At 45.6% G+C, this 12,369-nt stretch overlaps 1 protein-coding gene across 4 annotated transcripts in view; it reads right to left on the bottom strand.

Moving 5' to 3' along the window:
* Positions 1-12,369, bottom strand: part of NHSL2 (NHS like 2) — a 187,411-nt gene that overhangs the window by 113,113 nt on the left and 61,929 nt on the right. For all 4 annotated transcript variants that reach the window (XM_088795202.1, XM_074324037.2, XM_074324042.2 and 1 more), the window contains exon 2: positions 5,281-5,349. In XM_088795202.1, coding sequence (XP_088651328.1) covers positions 5,281-5,349 — 69 coding nt within the window. The remainder of the gene's footprint in view (positions 1-5,280; positions 5,350-12,369) is intronic.

Below are 12,369 nucleotides of genomic sequence, written 5' to 3'. Positions count from 1 at the left end.
ACTAACCAATTGCTTAGTTTCAAACTCCCAAAACACTCAATAGGAAATAGATGATTTGAACAGCCCTATAACTATTAAGAAAGTCTAATTGAATTCAATTCAAAACTCCCAAAAAGGAAACCTCCAGGTCCCATGGTTACCACCAAATGTTTAAAGATTTAACACTAATTCTACACAATCTCTTCCAGAAAATGGAAGAGGAGAAACTACTTCCCAATTTATTTTATGAAGCTAGTATTATGTTGATGCAAACATCAGATGACATAAACAAAAAAGAAAACTATAGACCAACATCCCTCATGAACATAGAAGCAAAACTCCTCAATACAACATTAGCAAATAGAATTCAGTAACATGTAAGAATTATACATCATTATCAAGTGGGGTCTATTCCACAGGTGCAAGACAGTTTTAATATCTGAAAATAAATCAAGGCAAGCTATCATATTAACAGACTAAAAAATAATCACATGATCATGTCAATCAATGCAGAAAAAGCACTTAACAAAAACAACACCCATTATGATTAAAAAAAAAAAAATTCCTCCCAGAACTAGGAAAAGAAAGGAATTTCCTCAATTTGAAAAAGAGCATCTACAGAAAACTTATAGCTGACACTAACCTTAATGGTGGAAGACTGAATGCTTTCCTCCTCAGATTGGGAACAAAGCAAGGATGTCTGCACTCACCACTCTAATTCAACATAATGCTGGAAGTTCTAGCTGGTAAGATCAGGCAAGAAAAGGAAATGAAAGGCATAAAATTGAAAAGGAAGTAATAAACCTGTCCCTATTTGGAGATGACATGATGGTGTATGTAGAAAACCCCAAGGAACTACAAAACAATTCCTAGAACTGTAAGTAAGTTCAGCAAGGTTGAAGGATACAAGATAAATTGTATTTCTCTATATTAGCAATGAATGAATGGACGCCAAAATTAAAAATGCAATACCAGGGCCGGCCCAGTGGCTCAGGCAGTTAGAGCTCCATGCTCCTAACTCCAAAGGCTGCCGGTTCGATTCCCACATGGGCCAGTGGGCTCTCAACCACAAGGGTGCTGGTTCAACTCCTCGAGTCCCGCAAGGGATGGTGGGCTCTGCCCCCTGCAACTAAGATTAAACATGGCACCTTGAGCTGAGCTGCCACTGACCTCCCGGATGGCTCATTTGGTTGGAACGCATCCTCTCAACCACAAGGTTGCCGGTTCGACTCCTCGACTCCCACAAGGGATGGTGGGCAGCACCCCCTGCAACTAGCAATGGCAACTGGACCTGGAGCTGAGCTGCACCCTCCACAACTAGATTGAAAGGACAACAAATTGACTTGGGAAAAAAAAAGTCCTGGAAGTACACACTGTTCCCCAATAAAGTCCTGTTCCCTTTCCCCAATAAAATCTTTTTTAAAAAATGCAATACCATTTATAATTGTTCAAAATGAACTATTTAAGTGTAAATGTAACAAGACATGCATAGGACATGTATGCTCAAAACTACAAGATGCTGATGAAAGAATTCAAAGACTTAAATAAATTGAGAAATATACCATGCTCATAGATTAGAAGATTCAACATAGTGAAGATGTCAATTCTCCATAAGTTTATATACAGGCTTAGTGCAATTCCTACCAAAATTCCAGGAGGATATTTTAGACATGGACAAACTTATTCTAAAATTTATATGGTAGGGCCGGCCTGGTGGCTCAGGCGGTTAGAGCTCTGTGCTCCTAACTCCGAAGGCTGCCGATTCGATTCCCACATGGGCCAGTGGGCTCTCAACCACAAGGTTGCCGGTTCAATTCCTCGAATCCCGCAAGGGAAGGTGGGCAGCAACCCCTGCAACTAAAGACCACTTCATGGATGGTGTAGATGCTTGACCACTGCACTGTACACCTGAAGCGGAAGCTGAATAATATTGTATGTCAACTATAATTTAATATATATATATAGTCACAGGATGTGGAGTACAGCATAGGGAACAGAGTCAATGGAATTGTAATAGCTCTACACGATGTCAGATGGGTAGTAGATTGGGGGAAGGGGGTTATCACTTTGTGAGGGTGTGTAAATGTCTAACTAGTACATTGTTTTGTACACCTGAAACTAATAATAAAAAAGAAGAAGAAAGTAGAACCACTCTACCCAATTTCAAAAGTTATTATGTAGCTACAGTAATCAAGACTGTCTGGTCATGCTGGAGGGATAAACACATCGATCAATGGAACAAAGAACCCAGAAGGAGATCAACACAAATAATGCCCACCTAATTTTCAGTAAAGGTGCAAAAGCAATTCAATGGAAGAAAATGGCCTTTTCAAATGATGCTGGAGCTATCGGACACAGGCAAAAAGTAAAGCTTGACTTCTGCAGTGGGTTGAATAGTAGCCCCCCAAAAGATATGTCCATGTCCTTATCCCCAGAACCTGTGAATGGGACCTTAACTAGAAAACAGGTGTTTGTAGATGTAATTAAGTCAAGGATCTTGAGAGGAGGAGATTATTCTGGATTATCCAAGTAGGCACTAAATGCAATGACGCATACCTTTAGGAAATAGACACACAGAGAGAAGACATACACAGAGGAGAAGGTGATGTGAAGATGGAGGCAGATATGGAAGAGGCAGGAAGGACCCTACCCCATAACCCCCAGAGGGAGGTGGCCCTGCTGACACCTTGACCTCAGACTGGTCTCCAGAACCATGAGGAAATAAATTTCTGTTGTTTTAAGCTACCAGATTTATGGCAATCTGTTACGGCAGTGTGAGGAAACTAATACAGTCTGTTCCATAACTCATAAAAAAATCAATTTAAAATGCATCACAAACTAATCTTATTGTAATCATTTGGCAATATATATGTGTATCAAATCATTGCATTGCATGCCTAAACTTATATACTATATGTCAATTATATGTCAATAAAGCTGGAAAAATGCATAGCAAACTTACATGTAAAATTTAAAACTATAAAATTTTCAGAAAAAGGAAAGGGTTTGGAATCTAGAGCTAGGCATATAAGCTAGATCTCGTACTTAACAATCCAAAAATGACATGAACAGACAATTCACTGAAAAGGATATATGGATGGCAAGTAAGTATATGAAAAAGTGTTCAATCACTTGCCATTAGGGACATGCAAATTAAAACCATAATAAGATATCACTACGGTACCTATCAGAATAGCTAAAAAAAAAAAAAAAGTAGTGACCACACCAAATGCTGGTGAGGATGCAGAGAAACTGGGTCCTTCACACACTGCTGGTGGGAATGTGAGATGGCACGGCCATTCTGGAAAACAGTTTGGCAAGTTACTTCAAAAGCTAAACTTGCAACTACCATATGACCCAGCAATTGCACTCTTGAACATTTATGCCAGAGAAATGAAAATGTCTGTCCTCATAAAAACCTGTTACATGATTGTTCATAGCAGCTTTATTCATAATAGCCCCAAGGAAACAACCCAGAGGTCCTTCAAGGAGCGAGTGGATACGTTACCTGTGGAACTACTCAGCAACAAAACAGAAAAGACTGTTGACACGTACAACGGCCTAGATGAATCTGCAGATAATGATGCTGACTGAAGGAAACAAATAATACTATATGATTCCATGTATATAACATTGAAATGACATAATTTTAGAAACAGAGGCAGATTAGTGAGTGCCAGGTGTTAAGGAGAAGGTGGGAGTGGGAGGGATGTGGGGTGGCTGTGAAAGGGCAACTTGAAGGACCCTTGTGGTGATGAAAATCTCATGTCTTGAGATGTCACTAATGGTGCTTGTGACATTGTACTGGAGTTTTGCAGAGGTTGCCACTGAGCAAAACTGGGTGAAGGGTATATGGAATCTTTCTGTATTATTTCTTAAATTGCACGCGAAGCTACAATTATCTCAAAATACAAAGTTTAATTTAAAAAGAATGAGTGAGGGGGGTGGGGGGTGGGGGGTGGGAGATGAGGGTAAGGGGGATCGAATATATGGTGATGGAAGGAGAACTGACTCTGGGTGGTGAACACACAATGGGATTTATAGATGATGTAATACAGAATTGTACACCTGAAATTTATGTAATTTTACTAACAATTGTCACCCCAATAAATTTAATAAAAAAAAAAAAAAAGAATGAGTGAGGTCCAAGTGTTATAACATGGCAACGTTTCCAAGACGTATTACTGAGTGAAAAAAGCAAGTCAGAAATCAGTACAGGAGTACACTGTGTGATACCATTTATTTTTAAATACCCGCACAGAACCGAATTATGTACATATGGAAAACGGTTTGGAAGAGGGCATTCTGTACTGATAACAGTGGTTACCTCTGGGGAGTGGAGTTGGGGAGCAAAGAGAATTTTAACTGTAGCTGGATTGTTTGGTTTCTTCCACAATGAGAATATATTCATATGCTACTTGTAGAGTAAAAATATTATCCTGGACACAGCTACAGTGTTCTAGGAATTCGAACCTGTTTTTGCTTGTCCTGATCTGACCTAGCCCTGTTTCATCACCACTGTGGTCAGGAGACCCAGCTCACGGCCCCCTGCCCTTGAGCTTCAAGGAAATGGCTCCCAAGCCTACGTACTTTAGAAACCGGCCCACAAGCATTAATTACCCTTGAGGTATGGAAGTGCCACCTGGAAGAGCCAGTCTCCCCGTGACTGTGAATCTACTCCCTGCTTCTGACAATTTAAAAAACAACAAAGCGAAGGCCATGCTAATCAATGCAACAACAATTTCCATAAGGTTCAAGTTGACAAACAGTCATGCAAGTTTCAATGCTGGGAGAGCAAAGGCTTCCCCAGCCTCTGACTTTAAAACATGGCAGCAGTTGTGCTTGTCTAGAGGAACCTGAGAGCAGCAGGCATGAATAACCATCAGACACCTACACCCAGCTGTGTCTGACTGACAGCAGACTCAGTCTAGGGTGGCTCCGAAGAGTGCATTTGTTCATTCATTCACCTTATATTTAGTGAGCACCTACTATATTATAGGCACTGATAAAAGCAGTGAATACAACAAAGTCCCTGCCCTCATGGAGGCCAGATAAATACATTATATGCTAGGCAGTATTAACTGCTATAAAAACAAACAAACAAACAAAAAAACAACCCAGCATGGAAGGAGGGCTTCTGGGGCTTGAAATTTAGCAATAGTGCCAGAGAAGCCCTCACCGAGAAGGAAGTGAGGGAGCCAGCTAGCTACAGAGCTATCCAGTGGTTCTGGATATTTTCCAGGTGCCCCTCCAGATCTTCTTTACCCTTGCCCACCCAGCTTTGTGCCCAGGCAGGCTGACCTGTATGGACTGCATCAACAGGTCCCCTTGCCCTCTGGCTTCGGGTTAGGCTTGACCAATGGGAGGCACCTGCAAAGACATCAGAAGGGAAAAGAAAGTGAGATTTTTCATCAGCTCTGTGTGTGCAGGTTCATCACAGGTGGCTGCATCCCTTTACCGAACACCACAGCTCGCCTTGTCCAGTTCCCATAACTACTCTCTGCCAGCATCCTGACTGCCACAGTGTGCCTGCAAAGCTTAAGGAGACTAATGTGCTGCAATGGAGGAGGTGATGGAGGGATGTTTGGGGTGATGTCAAGGGGGTGGGGGACACATCATGAGCGCCCTGCAGATTACCATAAACACAATTGACATGAAGCAATTGGAGACTGTTGAGTAAAACACTGACATACTCACACTATGTTTTAACAGCATCACTTTAGGAGACTGGTGACACTCAAGAGAAGACGGTGGCTTGGAATAGGGGGATAGCAGTAGGGGTAGTGAGAAGTGATCAGATTCTACATGGATTTTGAAGGTCGTGCAGAAAAATCTTGTTCACTAAAATCACCAGAGCAAAAGCCCAAACCAGAGACTTGTTACCCTGCTTGTCATTGTATACCACTGAAAACGTTATTCCACAAGATGTCAGAAGGCCCTGCATTCAGCATAATCCCAGGAGCCCATAGCTTGTGTGGGACACAACTCTAGGCCAATGGCCCAGCCCAAAAGGTTGCCAGACTATACTTGACTCCAGAAAAACTGCAGAAAACTAATGTCATTGATTTTCCGAGCACACCTACTCCACCATGCCTGCCCTGTCCGTACCTCCTGTCCTTTGCTCACAATCACTCACAGGCTGGCAGCAGACAGATCACGTCCATGAACCACTGAGCAGATACGGATGGACCCAGAAGCAGTCAGAACAGTGTGGGCAACGTCTCAAAGGTACCATGGTTTTGCTAAGGATTTTTCAATCTGCCTGGGAAAGCAGGCAACCATCACCTGTGGGCAGATCGCTGGGAGGAAGAGAAAATAGGAAACTTGGTCCCATAGACAGAAAGCCCCCCGCCTGAAGTATCTTCTGGGAACCAAAGCACCCTGGCATTTCGGGGTGAGCACTGTTGAGTCTCCGGATAAGAACTTCTGCCTCCTATCTGTGAGCCACCAGCAAAGGCACCCAGCTGGAAACGGGAGAACAGCACATGATTCTGAGGGTTCATTCCACAGCCAGGAAAAATTAATGGGATTTTGTTTATGTTCAAAGAAATCAATCCAAAGACATCAGCCCCACAACCAAAGTCAGCAAGACTGGGGAGCAAAGTGCGGCCAACTGGGGAGGGGGTGGTCTGCATTGGAATCCTGGATCCAGGACTTTCAAGCTGTGTGACCTTGGGTAAGATTCGTAATCTTCCCAGAACCTCAATTTTCTAATCTGTGAAATAGGGACAATACCTACCTCACAGAGTTACATTAAGGCTTGAATGAGCTCATGTGTGTAAAACGTGTCTGTGTGGTCTCTGGGATGCCAGCCACTCACTACATGCTCGTTTTCTTCTTATGCCCACTTTTCTATGGGGCAACTGTGGGGCTCCAAGGAAGCCGGCTGCCCTTAAGAAGAGCTGTCGGAGGAATTCTTCACCTCTTTCACGTGGATGCTGTTTTTCTGCTCTTTAATAACTGTGCGGTCTGCTTAGCTGGCATTTGATCCCAGCAGGGCACGGTTCCATGCACAGCTTGGCACTGAAGGGCACTAATGCCTATTAATTAACTGAACATTCAGCTGACCTGCCTAAGCAGCTGCTTTCATTTGCAGAATCCCAAATCTGTTCTTATTCCATTTCAGGTTATTTGAATCCCTTATATATGTAAGCTGTGGAAGCAGACCTTTGCTCCCCCTTCCTCTGTCATCCTCTCAGCCTCTGCTCGCACCTCCATTTTGCCCCCTGGCCTGTCTCTTGCCTTGGCTCTCCACCTTTTTCCTTGTTCCCTAGCTCTTTCACGAACTCTCATGTGAAGACAGTGCTGATGGGGAGAGAGCAGTTAAAAGTGTCTCAAGTGGACCCATGGCCAGGCTTGGGGAAAACCATTCCACTTCCTCTTTGCACTGTCGTACCAGCCCATCCATTCACACTGGACTGGGTAATGGAATGACATGGTGCTGCCCTCAGAGAACTCCTACTCCAGTGGGAGAGACAGAGCTGGAGGTGGGTACAAAGGTGGGAAAAGGTCCGCTTGCCTCTCAGGCGTCAGGGAAAGCTTTACAAGACAGGAGACTTGAACTGGGTCTTGAAGCGTGAATATGTTTTTGCAAATGGACAGAGGGTCAAAGGGCATCCCCGGGGAGGAGGTGGCATGTGTGTGTTGCGGGCTCTGTGCAGCTGGATCGTGAGGCCTAGGAGATGAGCAACCGTGAGCCTTGAAAGGAGAATGTGGAGCCAGCTCACCACGGGAGTGCCAGGTTGATGGGAAGCTGGGCTGCGGGGGTGAGAATGCACGGCTGAGGCGGTTGCACCTGGTGAATGCTGGGAAGGGACATGATGAAAGCTGTGTTTTAAGAAAATGATTCTAGAAGGCAAAGAGACCAGAAGAACAGAAGACAGTCAGGAGGCTGCCGCATGGTCCTGCACAAACTGAGGCTGCGCACGAGTGTTGACAGTGGGAATGGAAATGAAGGGGCACAGACGAGACCGCGCCGGGAACCCTGGCCTTTATCCTGGATTCATTCTCTATCGTCCTTCTCCCTTCTCCCTTAGTGATCTGAATGGATCCTGTGCCTCAAATCTAACTCCCACCTCAATGTGGATTTATCAGAAATCCATATCTTGAGAACTGACCTGTAATCTGCCCCAGGACCAGATTCTGGCTGCTTTCTGGACATTCCCAAGTAACTATCTCACTAGCACGTTCAAAACTGCCATGGTGGTGTGTGTGCTTCAGCCCTGGCCCGGCTTGGGAGAGCCGTGTACATTACGGGCATCCGGTGCCTAGCTCAGCAACCGAAGCATCATTTTGCACATTTCTAGGGCAAACATGACTTCCAAGTTCTAAGCCACCAATTTCTATATGGATTTAGAGGATGGCCTTCCTTCACTAACTCACTGTCAAGTTCCTGAGCAGTGGCCCTCCGCCAGGGCTGGATCCTCCCGGCCCCAAGAAGTATTTGGAAATGTGTAGAGGAATCTCTGGTTGTCACACTGACTCCAGGGTACTAGTGGTACTTAGGGCTGGGAGTCAGGATGTTAAACATCCTGCAAGGCACAAGAGTGAGGGCAAGAATCTGTCTCTTTTGTTCTCTACTGGGTTCCCAGCAGGCAGCAGAGTGCACAGTACAGAAGCAACAAGTATTTGCTACACGAGTAAATCGACGTCCCCTCATATAACCACACCTACTGAGCAGCATCTTGGTGCCGGGGATGGAACGATGAACAAGCCTTGGGGACTGCCTCTGCCCCTCAGCCAGCCTTAGCTGGAATGGTAAAGATGACGGTGAGGTGGAGGCTAAAAGTCAACAATGTTACACCTTCCGTAATTATCATGGGGCCTCTTCCTAGCAAGGGGAACGCACTGCCACTTAAATGCCTAACTGAAAACTTATTCATTCACTCAGACAGTTGAATAATATGTGCAACTTTCTGAGCACTTTCTCAGACATGGTCTTGCTGGAGTTGGGCTGGGAGGCGAGGAGGGTTGGGGTAGGGGCTGGAAGCAGATCTGGGGCCTGAGAGGTTCCTGCCCAACTCAGGCCAGGGCTGGAGCAGACAGGCCCAATCAGACAGTCTCCTGGGATCGGGGAGGTCTGGTGTGAATGGAAACATGTGCCACATGGCCTGAATTGTAGGGGCCGGCCTCAGGCCCCCACAGCCCCAAACACTTCCAGATGGATTTATTTATAACTTCCAAACCAGAGGCAGCACTCAGCTGCTTTTCCTCACTCCCCTCCCCACTCCTGGAGTAAGCCTTGGCCGACCCTTTCCACTCCGGAAACCAGCAGGAGACGGGAATGTGCTGAACCGCTCTGTAGCAGCCGCAGCCTGGGCTCCTGGTCACCGCCTTTCCCCTAGGTGGCAACAGCAGCTCACAGTGTGGGTGTCCTGCTGCCCATTTGGCCCATCTGTGCTCTCTAAGTGGGGAGTGTGAGCCGGGCACAGTCTGGCAAGTTTCCGTCCCAGACCAGCCTCCACTTCATAAAGCCACAGACACACCCATGTCTTTTTATTTTCTGTCTCTGGCAGATTCTGAGCTCCCTCCCCTCCACCTTCTCCCACCGGATACTGCTTCTCACTGTACAGGCTGCCAGAGGCTCTGTACTCGGACATATCCCAAATCAGGAAACTGAAGCTCAGAGAGGGTGAGTAACTTGCCCAAGGCCACATAGCAGGTTAAGTAGCAGAGCCACAAGTCTAAAGCCCCAAGCTCTGTTCCTGACTTCAGTGCCTCCTAAACCTCAAGTTCCTCAAGTAGGAAGTGGGCTAATGCTTGGCAGGTAGTCTGGTTAGAAGTGTGGCCTCTGGAACTGCTCTGAGTGGAGCAAGAACTGGTTCTGTCATTTATTAGCTGGATGACCTTTGGTGAGTCAGTCTTCCTCTCTGTAACTCAATTGCTTTGTCTTTAAGGATGAAAAAGATAATGGATTGAAATGACTTAGTACACTGTTTGGCCCATAGTAAGCCCACAATAAATAAGAACCAATATGATGGTTTATTGCTAAATTGCATCATTCTAGAGCTCACAGCTCTTATCTCGAAACATGGGCCAGGCCCCGGACAAACATCACCTCATGACTCCTTAGACAGAGAGAGAAGTGAACTTGGGCTTGGGGAGATTAATTGACTTGCCTACAGCCACAATTGTAGGAATAGAGGAGGGGCTTGAACGCAGGTGATTCTAGGTGATTCCAAAGCTTGTCTGAAAAGGCTTCCTATAGACTGTCAAGGACAAAAGCCCTCACATGTGCTCTTAGCTGGGTTTCTACCATGCTTCCGTCCCCTGCATCACAGTGTCCTCTCTTCCTCCTTCCCAAAGGTTTAGCCCACCCAGCTGACCCTAAGCAGGGCCTGTGAGCACATCAGGCTGGAACTGCTGGTGTCTGGAGGCAAACAAAGGCTCCAGAGTCAACCTACTAGATGCGCCATGTTTGTTTCTTGTACAACCTCTTCACCCTCAAAGTTACACAGAACCAAAGTCTGGCAACGCACCTCTCTGCATCCAAGGGTCCAAATTTTCCTGCAGCTGTTTAGCAACACATGACACCAGATTTGTGCCCCAGTGGGAGTCTTTGGTATTCTCACATTCCTCTCTGCTTGCTGCTGTGCAATTAAACACGCATAATTTCTCCATGTTTTCCCATCCCGCGCCACACGTCAGTAGCAGCAGTGACGGCACATATGGACCAGAGAATGAGCAGATGCTTCTCTTGATAGAATGTGAGTCACCAAACAGGATTCAAATCCCATCAACAATTAGGCTCACTCTACCTCTATTGCCCTCATCTTTTCAGTGCGCTGCCCAGGGTGTTCAGAATCTCTACTAGTCCAAGAATAACTGCAGAGTTACTGGATAAGTGCCCAGCACAAAAGGGCATTTAATAAATGCTCAATTTCTATCCAAACAAAGTTACTCTCAGAGTGTGTGGACAAATGTTACCAGAGTGCCGGGGGCAGCTCCTCTGCCTCCAGCACTGACCCTAGGAAAGCTTCTTCGTCGAACAAATGTGTTAGCCCTTATACCCCAGAAACTACCAGATCAACAGACCCAGCCCCACTGTAGAGGCTCGCTGAGCCCCAGTTTCCTTCTCTGTTGTTCTGAGGTATCTAACACTGAGTCAGGTCCATGGTACTTTCTCAACAAATGTTTCGTTTATAAAGCTTTACCTTGTAGTAAAAGTAAATTTTTATACAGTCTAGAATCATCTAGAGGATGACTACTCTTCCAGGAAATTCTTTAGTCTCTCAATACTTACGAAACATCTACAATGTACAGAGCAGCATGGGAGAAACAAAATGAAGTTTCTTTCCTCCGAGAGACTATAATGTAGCTGGACATTTAGGCAAGCCTAGAATATGCCAGACTTTCAGAATGCCTTTAGGTGCCCAGCAAGCACTATTAAATGGGTGCAGGGGGCTGAAGTAATACAACAATAGGGAGCTGGTGGGGACTGTGGCGAGCTGGAGGGCAGTGCTTTATCTAAAGAGGAAGCTGCCATCCTAAGCCAGCTAACAACCGTCCTGTGTAATACACAGCCAGTATCACAAGACTTTTCTGTTTTTCAAACAAGCCAGAAATCCAGATTGCATGGAAAGATTATACATGTTAGCAAATAATGTAAAGAAGAAACAAACCATGCGCAGACCAAACAAAACAGCTCTGTGGGCATTACTCGATCCCCCAGCCACCCATTTGCCACTTGTCCATAATGGGAGATGATAAAGCGTCAAAATTAGTGTTACTGCCAAGAAGTTCTGGAGGTGCTCAGAGGAAGGCATGAGTCCCTGGGGCTGGTATGATCTAGAAAGTGTTCCTCAAGGTGGTTAGGATTCTGCCTGGGCCTCAGTGTGTGGGTGTGAATCTGATACGCAGAAGGGAGGGGCGGGTGAGGGAAAAGAAGGTTGTAGTCAGAGCTGGAGGTGGGTCTGGCTGTTGCGAAAGCTTGGCCTGGCGTGGGGGCAACTTCTGGCCATTGGTTGGTCTCAGTGGAGGAGGTTCCTCTTGACCGTGAGCGGAATCAGGGATCAGAGTGGAGGAAACAACAAAAACAGAGAATACTTAGAGAGTCTGATTCTGAAAAGCCAATTAGAGAACAATATTCAACCCACACAGACAGGCAGACAGACAGAGACGCCTCATCAGCAAGAATGGGAAAAGGCCATGTTAGTTAAGTCCAGGGACTTTTCTAGAATACAGCAATGTAAAAATCTGTGAGAAGAGCAAGTAAATAATGCACAATCCTGGCTGGTGACTAGAAACAGGTCCAGAAGGTGGGACTGGATAAACCACAGTACAATGAGACCTACCAGATAGTAAAGGGAGGCTCTGGCCCCACACAAGTACTGGGAAAAGGAAAAAATGAACAGGAGCTTTGATAAAGCCAGCAATCCTCACAAACCCTGG

Source organism: Rhinolophus sinicus, chromosome 18, assembly GCF_057876585.1.
Source record: "Rhinolophus sinicus isolate RSI-liver-muscle chromosome 18, RSI-T2T, whole genome shotgun sequence".
NCBI classification, from domain to species: domain Eukaryota; kingdom Metazoa; phylum Chordata; class Mammalia; order Chiroptera; family Rhinolophidae; genus Rhinolophus; species Rhinolophus sinicus.
Note: the sequence above shows the minus strand (reverse complement) of the source record. Positions and strands in the feature narration are given on the sequence as shown.